A 20,755-nucleotide genomic window follows, 5' to 3' on the forward strand; every position below is an offset into this window, starting at 1 on the left:
GAAATTGCCAAACACAAATCAGTGGGTGAAAAACCCTTTTGCTTTGCTTCCTTGATTGGATTTCTCAGACGGGGAACCGTAGGCACTGATTAATTAGAAAACATCACTGTAACGTGTAGTAAAAGTATATGATGCATCCAGGGCCATCAGGAAGGAACAGAATGTCAAGCCTTTTTGGTTATTTTCCCAGCTCATAATTCTCTCTTCCAGAACGATGGATTTGAGTTGGCTAATGGAAATGTACCACAGCAAAGACTTATTTTATGTTCCTTAAACTATTATCTCCCCTTTTTCAGAGCAGTGTTCTTTTTTTTTTACTTAAAGCTTTATTTTCAGTTTTCAGAACTAAAGTTTGAAACCTGGGAAGGCATAGTAATGGTTTTGTTTTTCTCAATTCATCTTGATTTCCTGAAGTGTTCTGTTTGAGAGGATAAGGAAAAGTGCTCATTTTTCCTTTTTTAAAAAGATTAACTCTATCCATTAATAGCAGTGTGGATTTACTACCTTTAGGAAATAATTAATTAACCCAGACAGACGCAAAGAATGTTAAAGCTAGCAGGAGCTTTGGAGAACATTTAGTCCAATCCCTTTATTTTACAGACAAAAGAAATCAGATCCAGAGAATACGTGTCATTTGTTCCCAGTTACCTAGCTCTTTGGGTAAATAGGTGGGGTTGGGATTTGGCCTTAGGTTATCGGACCCCCAATTCAGCATTTTTTTCTGCCCTATTATATGATATTAAATCATTTTTTGTTTGCAAAAAAAATGTCCTAAAAATGAGGTCAGTATATCGTAAGAGAAATGTAAATTTATTCTGTAATACAAAATCATGATCTTTCATGTGTATGTCTACATATCTATAACCTTACTCCATCTAAAAAAACACATGGACGTCAGGAGCTTGAGTAATTTAACTTTGAAGCGAAAGGTAATGTTATTTTTGTGAGGAATATGTTTTTTCTATCTAGGTAGAATTTCAGTAGCAAATAAAGAAGTGTGAACCAAACATTCTAATCCACTAACTGAGTGACACACAGCACATTATATATTTCTTTTTATATTTGAATGATACAGTGATTATAGAAATGCTTCAGTAGCTGTTGTGCTCACATAGCCAACCCTGTTTCTTGTTACCATTTCAGTTTTGCGGTAGAACATTTATGAGAAGAGACTTGCCTTGTTTTGAATTACGTAAATTTCCCGTGCATTGAGTGGGTAAAGAGGGATGGAGTTGGGGTGAAGAGCTGCCGTAGAAAATTAGACCTGATTCAGTTCATCATCTCACATGCAGTGGAACAGAGGTAGATAGGATTGGGTTACTGCCTCCCCGTTCTCCCCTCCCCCGTGACTGTGGACTTGCAGCGCCTTGTGTGGTCCACAGACCTTCAGCAGCGGCATCACCTGGGGGCTTGTTGGAAACTCGTGCTCTTAGGCCCTTCCCAGACCCACGGAATCCAGATGTGCATTTTAACAGGCTTCCCAGATGATTCATATGCATGTTAAAGTTTGAGGAACACTGGGTTATAGTATGTTTTGTAAGGATGCAACTGTATTACTTGCACAAAGATATCCATGAAAACTTCGGACATGAAATCTGCTAGGCACAAAAGTACCATTCTTGAACCTTGCATTCATGCCTTGAGTCAGCAAGTATTTGTTAAGCTGGACGAGGGGCCAGGCTATGCTTTGGGGAGGAAAGATGGTTAAGACCCTGTCTGCCTTCAGTAAGCTCAGCAAAGCGGACGAGACCAGTAAGAGAGAAGCTGGTCATGCAGTGTGGAAGGCCCAGTATTAGAGATTTATACAGGATATTTCCAGGCTTCAGAAGGTTACCTGACTTAGCATGGGTGAGGTGGGAAGCAGAGAAGAGGAGGTAGGATCAGAGAAAGCCTCCCGGGGGAGAAATAGGCACACGTTAGCTTTCTATTGATGATAGCAAATCACCACAAGCTTAGTGGCTTATTACAACACATTGACTGTTACCTCACACTGCCTGTAGGTCAGATGTCCAGGCACGGCTCAAATAGATTCTCTGTTCAGGGGCTCAAAGGGTAAAATCAAATGGTTGGACTGAGTTCCTTTTGGAGCTCTGTGGCCTCTTCTGAGCTCAGATGGTTGTCGGCAAAATTCAGTTCCTTGTAGTTGTAGGACTGAGGTTCCTGCCTTCTTGCCGGCTCTCACGCAGAGGCCAGCCTCAGCTCCAGGGAGCCCCACAGCTCCTTGCCATGTGGTCCTCTCACAACAAGGCAGCCAGCTTTTTTTAGGCCAGCCGGAGACTCTCCTCCAGTCAGCTGAGGGGAGTTGTACGTTGTAATGCAATTGAGGGTGTGACCATCCCATCACTTCTGCCATTTTCTGTGGTCTAGAAGCAAGTGACGGGGAGGGGACTTGGGGGTGGCTCCTTGGGGTCATCTGGGGATCCTGCCCACCGTGAGGTGATTTCACTGCGGCTGGGAGGGAGAGCGGGACGGACTGCGTGACCGAGGCGTGGGTCCCGGAAGCCGCAGAGTGAGTTCTGGGGACTCTGAACAGGGGATGCAAGAGCATTAGAGTGAAGGTGAGGAACTGATTTTGTGCTGCCTGAGTTTCAGGAGCCTGTAGGGCATCCAGGTGAAGCCGTACAGTGGACTTGGGGTCTGCACGTCTGTAACCTGATGGAGGGAGACGTGGGTCCATTGGTCGCCGTGTGTGAGACTGAGTGGCCTGGATGCCAGGGGCTGAGCGGGGCAGGCGGGGGGCGGGTGGAAGCCCTGGAGGGCTGGGTGATGGTTGTGCAGGGGTGGAGGCCGGTGTGCGCGAGCTGTGTGGAGGACGGGCCCTGCACAGTGGGATGGGGAGGAGGGAACGGCGGGGACACCCAGCCTTCACTTTGTCCTCGATCAGCCACGAACAGCTGGCAGACACCTGACCAGCAAAGGGCAGCCGGTGCACGAACACTGGACATTGCGTTCCATTTGTTCCCTAAAACCCAGCACTGTTCCTGGCACATTAATTGCCCAATAAATATTCTTTAAATAAGTAATTAACTCAGGGTTTTAAGATTCCTCTTTACTCCTCCCTCAGGATTCTTCTTCCATCAGAGATCTTGTTCATCCAAGATACGCTTTTTCAGTTAGAAAACATATAGAAGATAACTTAATTTTGATTAAGTCTTAATGCACTCTTGGCAGTTTGAAATCTGGCAAAACACCTATGATAACTGCCATTAACTGAGAGTCTACATGTGGCATGTGCTTAGTAGGGCTCTACCCGTGTATCTCTAATCCTCAAAACAATTCAGTCAACAAGATATGATTACCTCCAAGTCACAAATTAGGAAACCGAAACTCAGAGAGGTTAAATCACTTGCCCAGGGTCACACAGCTGGTGAGGGGAGAAGCAGGGATGTAAACCCTCAGCTGTCTGACTCTAAGACTTGTACAGAACAGAACCTCTTACTGCGTGTAAAACACAAAGTAGCCCAGGAAACATATCAAAACATCAGGCTGTAATAAGTAAAGCATCGTGGCTCTGGTACTTGGATAGACAGGTAAACTAAAGAAACAGAAGAGGCAAATGCACCTGGGGGTTTAGTGTATAGGACACAGGTCTTAGACTGATGGGAGGAGGGGGACTATCCCATAAGTGGTCTTGGGACAGGTGACGAGCCACCTGGGTAAAAATAGTGTGTCTCAACTTCACACCATGTCCTGGCACAAATTCAAATTTGTCAAAGATTTAAGTGTAAGAAATAAACCATAAGTGTAAAAGGCATAAACAAAGAAGAAGGTTTTTATGATGTGGGAGTAGAGAAGGATCTTCTATTACTCAATAATAGCAGCCATAAAAGAAAAGTTTGATAATTTTATTTCTCAAAATAAACAACAAAAATCCTTGCATATTAAAAATACTGTAAGAGAAGTGAAAAAGAGAAATGACTAACCAGGAAAAAATAAATAATGCCTCTCATATTGTAGACAAAGGACTAATCTTCCTAATTTATTGAGACCAAAAGATGAGTAGTCATTCCAACAGAAAAAAATGGGCCACAGATGTAAAGAGATATTTCACAGAAAAGGAAATACAATGGCTTTTAAATATACAGTCTTCAGCTTCTTCATAATGGAACAAATGCAAATAAAACGATAGTGAGATATTATGTTTTTCATCATCATCTTGGCAAAAATCCAAAACTTTGCTATCACACCCTGTGGGCAAGGCTCTGGGCAGACGGGCCTGATCCGAGGCTGTGGGGCTGTTGAGTGGGGCTTGCTGGGCGCCAGACCTGGCAGGAAAACACGAGTCTGGTTTGACCCGGCTGGTCCACTTCTGGGAAGTCATTCTGTACACATCCTGGCACATATGCAAAACGCCCCGTGTACTGGTTTTCCACCGCAGCGTTATGTGATTGGAAAAAAGATTTGAGACAACCTGGACATCCATAAACATGGGATCAGTTAAATAAATCATGAGGTATCCATTCAGAGTAATACTGTGTAACTGCGAAAAGAAGGAGTGTGCTCTTACAACCTGATAGAGACCTCCAGGGTATTTTAAGTGAAAAGAAAAGTAGAAAACAGTGCTACCTTTGTGCGCAAGAACAAGAAAATAAGAAAATATATTCTCTTTTTTTTTGCATTTTTATAAAGGAAACTTTGCAAGGATATTTCAGAATCTAGTAACGAAGATTTCTGGGTGGAGGTATTATACGTAGGCCAGATGGGGGAGAACGGGTCGGGGTGGGAGGGGAGTTTTCACTGTATTAATTGTTTCTCTATTTATTTTTACCTTGAACAATGTGAACTCAAAAAATAAAATAAATTATATGTATAAACTAAGGCATCTCAAGGAGTCTATCATAATCAATTCTATATGACTATATAAACAAATGGCAGCCTGATTCAGTCATCTTCAGACTTGTTGGTTTGTTCACCTCATCAATAAAGAAACTTCAGTCACATATCTGGATATATATGTATTATTTGTTTATTGGAAAATTATATGATTTACTACTATACAAATTGTATTTTGTACCTTAAAGCCATAGACTAAAAAAGAAACAAAAAGTACAATATAAAAATGAAATGAATAGTGATTAACAGTTAAAAACTAGTTTGCTCTCATTAAAATATTAATTTTTTGAAACCTTGTTTTAAAGCCTTGTGTTCCTGTTATCTGAAGTCTACTTTTTAGGTTTAGTTTTAATGGCTGTCATAGCTTAGATGACCAACCCTCTTGGTTTGTCTAGGACTGAAGGGTCCTCCAGTTATGGGACTTCAGTGCTGTGACTGGATCAGTCCCAGGCAAACTGGGACAGTCAGTCACCTTAGGCCTGGCTTAAAAAGATAAAAAAGTCTACAAACAATAAATGCTGGAGAGGGTGTGGAGAAGAGGGAACCCTCTTGCACTGTTGGTGGGAATGTAAATTGATACAGCCACTATGGAGGACAGTGTGGAGGTTCCTTAAAAAACTAAAAATAGAACTACCATACCACCCAGCAATCCCACTACTGGGCATATACCCTGAGAAAACCTTAATTCAAAAAGAGTCATGTCCCACAATGTTCATTGCAGCACTATTTACAATAGCCAGGACATGGAAGCAAGCTAAGTGTCCACTGACAGAGGAATGGATAAAGAAGATGTGGCACATATATACAAGGGAATATTACTCAGCCATAAAAAGAAACGAAATTGAGTTATTTGTAGTGAGGTGGATGGACCTAGAGTCTGTCATACAGAGTGAAGTAAGTCAGAAAGAGAAAAACAAATACTGTATGCTAACATATATATATGGAATCTAAAAAAAAAAATGGTTCTGATGAACCTATGGGCAGGACAGGAATAAAGATGCAGACGTAGAGAATGGACTTGAAGCCACAGGGAGGGGGAAGGGTAAGCTGGGACGAAGTGAGAGAGTGGCATGGACATATATACACTACCAGATGTAAAATAGCTAGCTAGTGGGAAGCAGCCGCATAGCACAGGGAGATCAGCTCGGTGCTTTGTGACCACCTAGAGGGGTGGGATAGGGAGGGTGGGAGGGAGACGCAAGAGGGAGGGGATATGGGGATATATGTATACGTATAGCTGATTCACTTTGTGGTACAGCAGCAACTAGCACACCATTGTAAAGCAATTATACTCCAATAAAGATGTTAAAAAATAAAGAATAAAATGTGAAAGAATGAAAAAAGAAAAGATATGTCCCCAAAATTACAGGAATAAACTGTAGGAAATGATTGTTGACCAAACTTACTGAATCCTGATACTTTTTTTATCAGCATCATCCATCAATTATGCAAAGGTTTTGTGTAATTCAGCTGCTGATTTTCATCTTCTTGGATGACAATCAGTTTGTCTTGGAAACTATTCAAAAGTATTGCATATTTATACTTCCATAAGTGAGTTGAAAGCCCGCTGACACTCTTAATTTGAAAGATCTTAAAATTGGGAAACTCTGTCCCTCAACTTTTAAGTGTAAAATTATTATGAGTTTTTTTTATAGGGGGCATACATTTTTTTATGGCCACAAAACTATGTAAGTGAGACCCATATCTGGACAAATGCTCTTGGAGTATCTTTCAAAAAAGAAGTGATTCTCTTAGTCTTCGCTAAATGGTCGACTTTCCTCCAGGAGTTGCTGTGAGCCTGGCCTGATGCACTGCTGGCTCCGTGGACAGAAGCTTTGCCTTCTCAGGGTCGCTTGTGTTTGTGGTTTCTTCGCAGGGATCTTTGAAGGCATTTGTCCATCCTGTGAGGGTTGGTTGGGCTAAACTTGGACCTTAACTGAGCCTCATAAGCTGTAGCAGGTGCCGGCAGGCCGAAAGCCAGGGGAGGATGGAGGGCTTGGCGGGGGCAGGGGACGCCCTTCTTCCCTCAGCCTGCCTTTGAACCTTCCTTTCTGTCATATTTGAGCCAACAGAGAATTAAGACAATAACAAAGGGTTCCTCCTATGTCTGAATGGGTGGTGGTGTGGCACCCCCCCTCCCCCCTCCCCCTGCCGCCGGGCGCTGGCTGCTGATGTAGGTCCCTTCCATTCGCAGCGCTCTTCGTGGCTTGGCTTCCAGCAAACAGAAAAGTCAATTTTCAGTGTTTCAAACAATTACCCAGAAACAGGGTCTAAACCACATTTTCTGTGTTCTAGGAGCAAGCTGAAGAAGAAAAGAAGCCCAGGGATGGTGTGACCCCTCTGAGTCACGGTAATTGTCACCACCCTTTACAGTTTTGCTTTATAATGAATTACTTTTAAGTGACATTTTTATTAGATAGCTACAGTTGGTTTAGGTTTATTAATTTAAATCTATAATTACAGTATCGCTTGTTGACAGTGTCACATGCTCCCCTGTAGACTTCATCAGTGTCATCTAAGACTTTCAAATATGTGTATCAAGAAAATCTGAAGCTCTTAACTCATTTATTTGCCTTTGAAAAAAGAACTGATTTGTAAACTTTCCCTGTGAACAAGAAAACAAATGATGCTGCTTAGTTTGTTTATAATTCTTTGTTTAAGCTTTTCCTGGATTGGTTTAATCTTGTAATGATGGCATTCGTACTCTTCTATTGAAGTCATGTTTTACAGGAGGTTGTACATTTGCTCCAAGATAAATGTCCCTCATTATGGTTTTTAATACATCTGTAGGTTTTAGATAACAGCTTTTTAATATTCAACTAATTCTCTGATGTTTTAAATTTAAATCAGCAAATGCAGATGCTATTTCCCTGGAATATATATTCCATATATATTGTGATTACTGCTATACAAGCAGGCAGCTGTTATTAAATTTTCTGTAAAATATAGTTGAATGTCCAACATTTGTGCTACTCCTGGTGGGAAAGAAGCATGTAAATTTGATAATTCTCCTCTAATGAACTTTTAAAGTACCATAAGTATTTAAGTTTCTTTCTCTCCAATAATGGAAACAACTGAAAATATCTTAAAAAATGACAAACAAGTATTGAGGTTTTTAAAGACCATATATAATGCTTAGTCTTGGCACGCAATATTGAAAATTTGTGATCTTCTACCTAAATGATTTTTAAAAATAAAAGTTGTTTTCTATCAGAAGCAAAATATACTGCTTTAAATTTCTTTTCTTCTTTTGCTGTCACCCCAAGTCCCATCATGTTCTTTGCTGAAAAAGCAAAATAGAATACAGTAATTTGACAGTTATGTAACTTGATGTTCAGTTTCATTGAAATACACTCCAGTTATGCAACACTGGAATTCTAGAAATAAATTTGGACTGTACCTGGCCCCAACAGCAGGGGTTTTTTTAAAACAATTTTATTTCTTCTCAGAGAGAGGTTGTGATTTATTATGTTGTTGTCTCTCCCCTGCAGCTATATTTTCCACACTAATGTAAATTGTTTTAGATTCTCTTATTCCACGGTTGAAGCATTTATTCTGGGAAAAGAAAAGCAGACTTAAGCCAACAAATTAAAAATATTCAGTCCTCAAAACTAAGATTTTTTTAGTAATTTAGTATTTATAGTTTTCATTGTAGCCAGTTACATGTTTATCTTAAGTAGTTTTTCAGTTTTACTAGGAAATAGCTTTTTGCTGTTGTTCTTCCTTTGCCAGACTTATTTTGTAGTTAGTGGTCCATTCCCCAAAGTGTCATCCTGTGGCTTATTCTTCTCCAAATCTGACGCTGGTGTCATTGCTGTTTTCCCCAGCTGTGGAACATAGCTAAATGTTTAGAAGAAGGATGAGATTTGGTTTGTGTATACAGATGCTGCAAACTGCTCGTTGAATACAAGTTGAATTATTTGAGGGGCTTTTGAGGATTTATATTTTTACTACTTTTAATGCGATAAAGGAAACTATTCCCTAAATTGCCTATCTTAGTATTATAATGGGGATCTTCCTCCTATAGTTCCTGGAAATAGTTTAATCTTTTCTGTAGGCTGCTTGCTAAACAAAATAGATTGAGTCACTTACCTTAGGCCTTAAAAATAGTAACAAAAGAAAAACAAAAACTGTGTACTCATACATATTTATATGTGAACAGAAAATTGTATTGAAAAATAAACAATTTCTGTAGTGATTTTACCACAAGCAAGGCATTTCTTTGGAAATCACTACAAACTAATTTATTGAATGCCCAATCTCTGTCACTAACCTTGACCTCTGTGTTACAGATGATGAAGCTTTGAGGGGCCATTTGACTTACTTAGGGTAAAACTAACTAGTTACTGGTGGATCTAGGGTTTGAGCCCACATCTAGCAAGTTCTAAAGCCTGTGGTCTTTCTACTTTACCTGTGGTCTTTCTATTTTATCATTTCCCCTTCTCTGTAGCTATTAAGACCAAGGTAGAGAAAACTGGAATCTTGCTTAGAAGTGGGATGGGAAGAGTAACTGCTAATAGTTAAAGTATTAAGGGTGTCTCATATGGCCCTCTGTGTCCTTGGGGACTGGCTGCACTTAATTTTTCTTGACATAGTCATGCCATGAGATTAATTTTCCGGTTCTTTTGGAAACTCTCAGCTATATTATTCCTATATTATTCAAAAAATTTACCAACTGTCTTAGACACCCTTAAGAGAAGACTTGTCTCGGTAAGAATTATTTATTAATAATTATGTATGATGGAGATTATAGAATTAGTATTGTCAATCACTATATAATCCCAGACCTCTACATTTGAAGTCTCCAAAATAAAAACAACTGATTTCTTCAGTTGGACAAGTGATCTGGCTTTTTCCCTTCGTAATTTTAAGTGCTCTTTTAAACTAATGCTAATTATTCTTTGGCTTAATGTTAGGACTGTGAGGTCTTTATAATCGTAAAAACAGTAGAAGAAATTATAAAGGAATATGAGATATATATACATCCAAATTAAACTGTGTACACCAAAGAACCTCATAATAAACAAAATTAAAACGGAAATAACAAACTGGCAAGTATTTACCACAACTACAACTTGCAGAAAGTCCAAAATAGATAAAGGAATTAGAAAAAATAATCAGATACACTAAAATATCAGTGCAAAAACTGGCAAAAGGCATTAGGAACTAAGTAATTCATGGAAGAGGAAATGAAAGTAGCTAAAAAGCAAATATGTTTAAATATATTCAGTCTCACTAGAAAACAAAGAAAGACAAATTTAAAAGCAACGATGAACATTTTTTAACCTACCAAATTAACAAACAGTCAACAAAGTGCTAATGCCCCCTTGCTGGTGGGTCAGGGAAATAGGCTCTCTGTATATTGCTTCTGGGAGTATAAGTTGGCTCTGTCGTTTTGGGGGGCACATTGATAGTATTTATTTAAAATGTTAAGTCAACATTTCCTTCAACTCAGGGACTCCACTTTTTGGAATTACTTAATGAAATAAGCATGAGCATTTAATTTATGCATATGATACTCATGGTACTATTTATAAATGGAGAAAAGTTGGAAATAATCTAAATGTCCAACAAATGTGGAATAGGTAAAACATTGTGGTACAATTGTGTGTAGACAGTTGTGTAGTCATGTAAATGACTTGAAGAACTTTAAATTATATGGAAGGGAAAGCTTATGATAAAATATTAAGGGGACCCCACCCCCCCACCAGGAGGGATTAGTCTCAGTGATGGTTTAAAAAAAAATCTCATATCTATAAATGAGAAAAAAGGTGTTAAAAATCGTTATTTCTCAAGCTGTGAGATAAAAAGTATATTTTCTACGTTTTCCAAGTATTATTTTTACAATTAGTAATCATGTTAGAGTCAGCCAAATATTAAAAAAATAAATTCAGAAATTCCTGAACACTAAAAACTTCCATTTGTGGGTAGTATTGTTGGCATATCTGTTCTTAGATTTGTTTCTTTTTTTGTAAGTAAACTTTTTATTTTGGATTAACTAGATTTAGAGAAAAGTTGCAAATGTAGTACAGGGATAGTCCTGTATATGCTTCGCCCACTATCTTCTGAGGTTAGTATCTTACATGACCTCAGGACATTTGTCAGAACTAAGAGATTAATATTGGTACGTCCATGGTCACTAAACTGCAGACTTTATTCAAATTTCACTAGTTTTTCTACTAATGTCCTTTTCCTCTTCCAAGATCCAGTCCAGAACATCCCTTTGCAGCATCACTGCACACAGATCTCTTTTACTTTCAAGTCTCTCATGTTGGTCTCTCATGGCCCGAGCTGGCCAGTAGCATCCAGGTTTCTTGAGGGCTCCAGTATTTTCTCCCTGGCCACCACTCATCATCCCGTGTCCACCCTCGGGCACCTACACCCTGCCACTCCCCTGAAGCTGCTCTTGCTTAGCTCACCAGGGCCTCGGGGATGGCGGTTAACATTTTGTGGGTTGAGTGGAACCAGGGACGTCCCAAATCAGTGGACGCTTTCATGCTCTTACTTTTCTTACTCTTTGGATTTCACTTAGTTGTTAAAAATGAACCCATCTTGGTCCCCTGATGGTCAGCCTGCTTCTGCTGCAGCCCCTCCTCCTGCAGCACCGTCGTCCACCTGCAGTCAGTCCAGATCCTGGACGCACCCTGGATTCCTCCCTCTCACGCACCCTGGAGCCTGGCCATACGGTCACCACCCTTTCTCTACTCATCCTTCTTGATTTCTCTCAAGTCATGTCCTCCAACTTAGAGCTGCCTCTGGTCATTTTTCTGTTGTTCACTCCTTGTACCCTCTCTAACCAACTGAAACTGAGCTGAGATCCTGTTAGTAGAGGGCCTTGGGTCCTTTCTGTAGAGTAGCATTCGAGGCTTCTCACCATCTGCACTTGCCCATCACGTGCCACCACCCGCAGTCGTTGGTTTCCTCGGCTGAACAGAACCTGCCGTCTAGACCGTGCTGTCTGAAGAACCGTTCCTTCTGCCTGGAGGATTTTTCCTCGGGCCTGAACCAAGTAGCCGGCTCCTTCAAAACCCAGTCTCTCCCCTACTTCCCTTATTTTGTGTTTTTCTCCCTATTCTATTTTCTCTCGGCATATCCTAGGGCATTTGGTTTGAAGAAATTTTTTACGTGATGCTGTATCTCTCACTTAAGTTAGCATCTTTTAAAAAGACATCTAATCAGGTCCAATCCAGCCCATAGGAAGTGTTGTTTAGTATGCTGAAGTAATGATTTACTAAAACTCTCAAGTATTAATTAGCTCAATGGCCTGAAGAAGAATTAACACAGCTTCTAAAAGTGCTTAACTACTTCAGGGAGTAGTTTCTATGCTGGGGGATGTGGCTAATTAAGTAACTCTGAAAGATTCAGAGGACCCCTTGAGCATTATCCCTGCAGTCTTCTGTTAGAGTAACTGGTCTGCTTCCTGGGTGTACACACAGAGGTGCTTTCTTGCAAAATACTTACATGCCAGTGGAACTAATGTCTGCATTTTTTAAACGTTGTGCGAGATCTGTTCATTTCCACCACGGTAATTCTCTACCTAAGAAAGCATATCAACATCAGAAAAGTGAAAACCAAATCAATTTTAATTTAGAAGATTCTTATCTTTGGATGGCATTTACAGTCATTAAATACGCAGTTAAATATTCAGGCATTCAGGTATTTGAACCTAAAGAACTGCATTTTCATTGAGCCATGAAACCGTCACTGGAGGATGAGCAGGGGACTTCTTTCTAACTAATGAACTTTTGGGGGGAAACATCAATAACTGAAGCATCCACATGCGCTGCAACAAAAGTACTCCTCTGTAACAAGTAGTTCTCAGTATATGCTTTCAAGTAATTTATTTGCTGTTGATACTAGTTTACAAATGAGCTAATCTTTGAATTTAACTGATTAAGTTGCCAGACCTCTCCTCTAGTGTTCTGTCCCTTCTGGATGGATGAGTGGCGGTGTGTATGTATATACTCTCGCAAAGGAAAAGAACATATTTGTTTTCTTCCTGGAGTCAGTCAGTAGATGATACAATGAATGAAACTGTATAAAGTACAAGATAGGGCAAGGACCATGTTCACAAAGCCTGTCTTATAAAGACAGTTTGTATGGGCCATGTTGAATTATGTTATTTATTTATTTATTTTTTAATTGAAGTATAGTTGATTTATTATATTGTGTTAGTTTCAGGTATACAGCAAAGTGATTCAGTTATATACATATATATTTTTCAGATTCTTTTCCATTATAGGTTAGTGCAAGATATTGAACACAGTTCCCTGTGCTATACAGTAAATCCTTGTTGCTTATCTATTTTATGTATAGTTCTGTGTATATGTTAATCCCATACTCCTAATTTACCCCTCCCTGCTCTTTCCCCTTTGGTAACCATAAGTTTGTTTTCTGTGTCTGAGTCTGTTCCTCTTTTGCATATAGATTCATTTGTATTATTTTTTAGATTCCACATATAAGTGATATCATATGATATTTGTCTTTCTCTGTAAGACTTACTTCACTTAGTAGATATTCTCTAGCTTCATCCACATTACTGCAGATGGCATTATTTCATTCTTTTTTTATGGCTGAGTAATATTCCATTGTATATACATACCACATCTTCTTTATCCATTCATCTGTCGATGGGCACTTAGGTTGCTTCCATGTCTTGGCTATTGTAAATAGAGCTGTTATGAACATTGGAGTGCATGTATCTTTTCGAATTATAGTTTTCATCTTTTCTGGATATATGCCCAGGATTGGTATTGCTGAATCATATGATAACACTATTTTGAGTTTTTTAAGGAACCTCCATACTGTTTTCCATAGTGGTTGCACTAGTTTACATTCCCACCAGAGGGTTCCCTTTTCTCCACACCCTCTCCAGCATTTATTTGTAGACTTTTTGATGATGGCCATTCTGACTGGTGTGAGGTGATACCTCATTGTAGTTTTGATTTGCATTTCTCTAGTAATTAGTGATGTTGAGCATCTTTTCATGTGCTTGTTGGCCATCTGTATGTCTTCTCTGGAGAAATGTCTATTTAGGTCTTCTGCCCATTTTTTGATTGGGTTGTTTGGTTTTTTTGGTATTGAGTTGTATGAGCTGTTTGTATATTTTAGATATTAACCCCTTGACAGTCTCATGATTTGCAAGTATTTTCTCCCGTTCTGAAGAGGTTTTTTGTGTTTTGTTGGTGATTTCCTTTGCTTTGCCAAAGCTTTTAAGTTTGATTAGGTCCCACTTGCTTGTTTGTTTGTTTATTTATTTATTTATTTGGCTTTTATTTCTTTTGCTTTGGGAGACCGATCTAAGAAGATATTGCTATGATTTACGTCCGAGAATGTTTTGCTTACGTTCTCTTCAGGAGTTTTATGATGTCATGTCTTATATTAAGGTCTTTAAACCATTTTGAGTTTATTTTTGTATATGGTCTTTTAATTTAGATGGTACTTAATATTTTAATTATCCTTTTTTGTATATGTCCTGTCTTGGATTGTCATCTTTCAGTATTGTAAAACCAGAACAGTCTTTTTAAAAACCTACTGAAGTTTCTTGATAATAAACTTTTATCAATTATATGTATTGAAAAAAATTCTTTAATTCTGTGAATCCTTTAATAGTCTATGAAAGCAGACACCGTCCTAAACTTTCACTTCAGTAGAGAACTTGCTGAGGAGCCTTCAGATTATTTATGCTTCCCACTGGACCACCAGGGAAGTCCCTATTTATTTATTTTAATGTGGACTTATGGCTCCTTATTTTATTCACTGAATTTAAATCAATTTCTGTTATTTTGGTGCTCAAACGGACCCCAGTTTGGTCAGTAGGGACCCCTGCAAGTTGGTTTTGGTGTCTTTGTGATGTGTCTCTGTTACTCCCTGAGTAACATCTGTTTGTGCGTTTATTTACACGCAGTTTATGCACTGCGCATATGTACATACACACGCTTTCTAGCAATGTTGAGTTTTATATGTCAGTCTATCTCTGTATACTGAAATCCCTGCATTCACAGTGATACCTCCAATTCCAACCTGATCCCACAGGATTCACTCTAGTTTTCCGCATTTAAATATTTGATTCTCGGTTTTTGACAGCGAGCAATGCGGCTGCTGTTACCCTGTGTGTTTGCCTATTCGCTCACCCTCCTCTGTATTCTCGTCCTCTCCTCGCTGCCGCCGACCCCTCCCGGACTCAGGCCCCGCCCTCCGGGCTGCATCCCCAGATGCCGGGCCAGCAGCCTCTGCGGGGGTGAGGGTGTGGGACACCTTCCTCATGCGCATCAGGCTTCAGGCCCGATGCTCTGCACCAGGCGGCCCTTCCAGGGGTGCCCTCCTTGCCCCACTCAGGGCCCGACTCCCCACTCGGGGTCATCCTCCTGGGTGTGCCCTCAACACTTTGTTTGGGATTCTCCCACCCACCCCCTCGGTGGTGACTCTCCCCCCCACTCCACCCCGTGGTGGAGGTCTGTGTGCTGAGCTCCCCTCTCCCACCCAGTGCTCCCCCATGCCTCCCCTGTGCCCACGTAATGGCTTTAGGACGGAGTTGTTCAGAAGGGGAGGGAGGGACAGACGGGGGAAGGAGAAGGGAAGGAGACGGCCAGGAGGAGGAGGGAGGCACGTGGCCCGCCTGGAAGAGGAGGCCAGGAGCAGCCCTGAGGTGGAAACAGGGAAAAGACGGGTGAGGCGGTTGAGCGTGGGCTCCCGCTCCTGGTCCCCGGTGGCCATCCCCCCTTCACGGCGACGGCGCATTGGGGGGTGGTGGCCAGGGCTCCTGCGCGTCGGGGGTCAGTGAGCTGTCAGAAGTCGCCTGAGCGGTCCCACCCTGCCCCCTGTGCATGTGGCATTTCCTCAGTCGCCGCCCACTTCGGACCTAAATTCAGCTGTGAAGCCTCATCCCCCCAGACCCTGCTGCCGACCCTCCTCCACTGCATGTGGGTACCAGTCCCAGAGTCGTGAAGCCCAGGGGAGAGTTAACATGACTGTTGTGTTTTGAGTCTGGATGCCTGGGACCAACGTGGGTCTGATGCTGGGGCCCCCGGAGAACACTGGTGGATTTCTCTCAAAAGCCAGGGAGAGATAGGAATTGGTGACGTACTCTTGTTGTTTTGCTAAACTTATTGATTGTTGTCGCGCTCAAGTGCAAAGCTGTATTTGTGTGGTGGCTCACTTTATAGCATAGATGAATTTCTTAGAGGTTCACCTGGAATGTTCATGACTGGAGTCAATTTTCTACTGATTTCCATATGCATAATTGAACCCTATTTAAAAAAAAAAAGATTTCCTCTAAGAAAGCTCCTCATTCCTAGTGCAGACACCGCAGCGCAGCCCACAGGCTTCCCTGATGTTCAAGCCCGACGCAGACAGGCAGGCAGCTATGGGCAGATGGCCTGGGCCTGGATACTCAGCCACGGTTTTGCCTGGAGCCCAGCATAAATGTTATATTTAGAAGTCCAAACTTGTAGTTGTTCTTTCTGAAAAATGACTTCTTTTGATTATATGAAAGGAAATGCAGAATGTGTGGTTCGACTCAGACAGACCTCTTTTGAGTTTTGGTTTTGCCACTTAACCATGTGTGACTTCCAACAAGTTATTTAACTTCTCTAAGCCTCAATTTTCTTCCCTGTGAAATGGGAATAGTAATACCTCTTACCCCATAAAATTGTCAGGATTAAATGAGAAAATGTTTATAGAGTGTGTTTGGCTCTTGGTAAATACTCAACAAATGTATTCTTCTTGAACAGCTTAAATCGGGAATTTATGTATTAGTCTTAGTAATTTCAGGTTCTTTTTGTATAGGCTCATATTTTGCTTAGGAGATTCCTAAAGGACTGTTTTAAAATTATTTACTCTAGAGAATTAGCATTAGGTGAAGCACTCTTTAAAAAAAAATTGTCTTTATCCTACTTAAGGATGAACTTATTTTTTTAAGGAATAGACGGATATGAAGTTTAAACCTTTAAAAACTCCTCTGGCTTTTCTTCTGTTACATAGCTGGAAATAGCACAACATGGTTCTCCCAAGCTTTTCCTGCAAAGTCTCCTTGAGATGTAGCAATGTGTAGAAAATAATTTTTTGGAAAAGCACTATCAATAAAAACAGAAGATTTTGGCCAATATTTTGTGACTGTTCTAATGGGAATGCAGAGCCTGGGGACATGATACAGCATTGGGTTTGGTCTTCAGTAAGTTGGGCAGATCTAGAAGGCATATAGGGTTATAGAAATAGACAAACTTTCAGAAAACTTGACCGTGCAATTATTTGGGGATAAAGGGATCTTACATTTGATTTAAAGTCATTCTCGTCTTGGCAGAGCCCACACCCAGCGTGGGATGAACACGCTCACTAGCTGGATGGCTGGCCTGCCCGTCAGGTGCCCACGCCGACCCGGGCAGCCCCCTCGATGCCTTGTTCTTTTCACTTCCAGTGAGCTCTCTGCCAGCAGGGCGGTGGCTTCTGCCTCTGGAATATTTCTCCAGTCTGCTACTCTTTTCATCTTCCTTAACTGGGAACCCTTACTCTTCCCCCCGCCCCTCCCTCCCTTGCATTTCAACGTAAAGCCCCAAGTTGTGATGCCCAGGGGAAATCCGCCTGCATCCATGCTGTCATCCGTCGCCTGGACGTCCCCACCGATGTCCTCAGACCTGCGCTCGAGATGACCTGACCCACCTCATCCTGCCCACACGTCCCCCCTGCTTTGCTTGAAACCTTTCAGATGCCTCCTGTTGCCTGGAGGATAGGATCCGGGGCAGACCCTGCCGAGGCCTCACACACACAGACTCTGCCCTTTCCCCTCCTCGGCCTGGTCTCAGCCGTGTGCCCCCTCACCCCTCATGCTCTGGCAGCGCTGGCCCTGTTTCCTGGGGTGCCGCCGCAGTGCCCTACGCCCGCTGTGCTCCCTGCCTGTCCCTCTAGGGCCGCCTTTGGCCTGATCATTGTGTCCATGTGTTGCTAATGCCCGCTGACCCTTGGGTTTGGGCTTTTGAGCCGCGTGTCAGGAAGGCTTCCCCTGATCTCCTGGACTAGGCCGGGCGGTCAGTTCTGTGCTCTCAAGGCCCTATGTTCTGTAAAAGCACTTGGTTCATAATTGTATTTTGGATTATTTCTCCATTAGGTTTTAAAGCTTGAGAGTGAGGCCTCATGCCTGTCCACGGTCATGTCCATAGAGCCCAGCACGTAGTGGGTCCTCCATACGTGTTTACAGAAGTGACTAGAGAAAGTGGTTGATGAGGCCAAGAGCTGGGGGGGCCGGTGGGGAAGGGCCGTGGGTGCTGTGCTGCGCCATGTGCACGTCGGGACTTGGGCTGTCCCTGGAGAGGGCTGGAGTGCGTGTGGGCAGAGGAGGGGGTGGAGGGAGCTGGGTGCCCACGAGACAGGCCTGCTGGGCTCTCACAGGCCAAGAAGACTCCTTAGATCCCAGAGGGAGGAGCCTTGGGACTGGTGGGGGGCTGACTTCAGGGGCTGGAGGAGCCACCGCCAGATCCAGTGTGGATGCTGTTCACTGACCTTAGGAACACGGGGGTTGCACTCGAGGGACGAGGCTGGGCTTTCGTGTGGAGGCTGAGGGTCTGCGGAACATTGCAGGGGGCTGGTGAGAGGGGTGGGAGGGATCGTCAGGTGTGTAGGTAGCGGTGAACCTGTGAGCGCAGGGAGACCTCTCTGGGGAGCACGTCGAACAGAAGGCTGAGGACACCCGCCCCGCCATGGGGAGAGGAGGAGAGGCCAGCGAGGGTCCCGGACGGAGCCCCCCAAACCGGGGCCAGGACCCCGCACAGAACTCTGGGCGCGCACTTTCTACCCGGAATGTATCGGTCTCTGTGATGGAGATGTTGCATATGTTGCTTTATGCAATTAAGCATAAAGCTATATAGAAAGCCAGGTTTTAGAAGTTTATGACACTGGCATTTTAATTTTGCTGTGTGTTGAAAAGTGTTCTACCGAGATGAGCCTATGGTTGGCCGTTTTCTCTGTACTTTTAATTATCTGTAATTGTCTTCACAGGGCTTGGTATCTTAGGAGAAATTAGTTTTCGCTGATAGTCGTTGTCATAATTAATTTTTTATAATAGCAAGTCTGAATTCAATAATTCAGGATGTAGTTTGACAAGGAAGCTATATTTTATTGATGATTTTTAAAGCACAGAAAGGAACCTTGGGAATTGAAACCAGCTATTTAAATTAGTGCACATTTATGGCTTATCAGAGTGATGGAGCCGTGAAATAAGACATTTATGCCAAAACTAAACGTTGGGGAAATCACTTCTTTCATATTTAGAATGATTAGCTGATTTATTAGATACCTCCCAGCCCGAAGCTTTATGACTGTATTTAAAACTATTTTGGAGAGTTAACATCATAAGCTTTCTGTACAGAAAACGCTAGGACAGTGCAAGATTTTTGTAGACAACATGTGCTGTTATAAATTAGTTTCCCAAGCATCAGCTTAATGGGACAGGAAAATATTAGCTATGGATGTGTTTTTAAAGTTCTTTTGTAATTTCTGTATTTTATACAGTGAACCTCAGTTCAAATCAGAGAATACAGTAAACACTATGTGATACCTCTTGTCCTAAGCTGTTTTATTATTTGTGGATTCCTTCTTATTTTTCAGGCTAATGAAATATGATTATTTGATCCATTTGTTGAGCATTTAGAAACTTTTTGGTAGTGAGTTTGAACAGTTTACTAAATATCAATTATTCCTGATTACAGTTCAGTGTTAGTTTCCTGTAACCATGACTTAGCAGTTCCAACAGCAGAAGTTTGTTATCTTCTGGTTCCTCGGGTTAGAAGCCTGACATGGGTCCCACTGCGCTAAAGTCAGTGGGCAGGGCTGCGTCCCTTCCAGAGGCTCAAGGGGAGGAACTGTTTCCTGCCTTTTCCAGCTTCTACGGGTCACCTGCACTCCTTGGCTCATGGCCCCTTCCTCTGTCTTCAAAGCCAGCAAAGGAGCATCTCTCGGGTTTTTCTGTCACAGTCACATCTTCCTCTGACCACAGCCAGGAAAACGTCTGCACTTTCAGGGACCCCTGTGATTATATTGGACCCACATGGATAAGCCAAGATGATCTCCCCATCTCAAGAAGCTTAATCACAGCAGCAAAATCACTTTTGCCGTATAACATAACATGTTCACAGTTTCTGGGGGTTAAGGTAGGGACATCTTCGGGGGCTGTTATTCTGCCCCCACAGGTTCTAAGTTGCAGAATCACTTTGAGCTTCCTTGCAGGAAGTGGGAATTATTGTGTACCTGTTGCTAAGGGAATGGCACCATTATTGAGCTCCTTTATTTTAGGGTTTTTTAGTCATGAGGTCTACAGTTACGGCACTTTCCTGTTGCACGTACACAGCATTAATATTCTAGTCAGGACCAAGGGGCTCTCATTAACAAAAGAGTCCTAAAGAGCTCAGCGGCAAAGAGGCCGATGGGGACTAATGAAATCTTTGCTGCTGCTTTGAATATGCTTTTCAGGAATTTAATTTCACAAAACCGTTTTAGATGTTTTTACATTAAAAATTTTCTTTAAACAGTGCTAATTTATCATTCAACTAGTAAAAGTACTCTATTTTGCCCCAAATGGTCTGCTAGTGAACTGAAATTCAGTGTTGCTTCATGGATTTTAAACTTACATTCCCTGAGAATGATTAGTGTTTTGAAAGGTTAGCAAGCTGTGAGGTTAAGATATGATTTGGGAAATAATTTATTTTAAACACTTTCAGTGTCAAGAGAACAAACAGTCTCTTTTTTTGGGGGGCGCTACATTGGGTCTTTGTTGCTGTGCGAGGGCTTTCTCTGGTTGTGGTGAGCAGGGGCTACTCTTTGTTGCGGTGCATGGGCTTCTCATTGCAGTGACTTCTCTAGTTGCGGAGCACGGGCTCTAGGCGCACGGGCTTCAGTAGTTGTGGCACGTGGGCTCAGTAGTTGCGACGCTCGG

At 42.0% G+C, this 20,755-nt stretch overlaps 1 protein-coding gene across 1 annotated transcript in view; it reads left to right on the plus strand.

The window, feature by feature from the left end:
• Window positions 1-6,598: 6,598 nt before the first annotated feature.
• Window positions 6,599-20,755, plus strand: part of L3MBTL4 (L3MBTL histone methyl-lysine binding protein 4) — a 292,044-nt gene continuing 277,887 nt past the window's right edge. Inside the window, exons 1-2 of the mRNA XM_059893784.1 lie at window positions 6,599-6,625; window positions 7,129-7,183. Of these exons, the coding sequence (XP_059749767.1) occupies window positions 6,599-6,625; window positions 7,129-7,183 (82 nt within the window). The remainder of the gene's footprint in view (window positions 6,626-7,128; window positions 7,184-20,755) is intronic.

Source organism: Balaenoptera ricei, chromosome 14 (assembly GCF_028023285.1).
Source record: "Balaenoptera ricei isolate mBalRic1 chromosome 14, mBalRic1.hap2, whole genome shotgun sequence".
Lineage (NCBI taxonomy): Eukaryota > Metazoa > Chordata > Mammalia > Artiodactyla > Balaenopteridae > Balaenoptera > Balaenoptera ricei.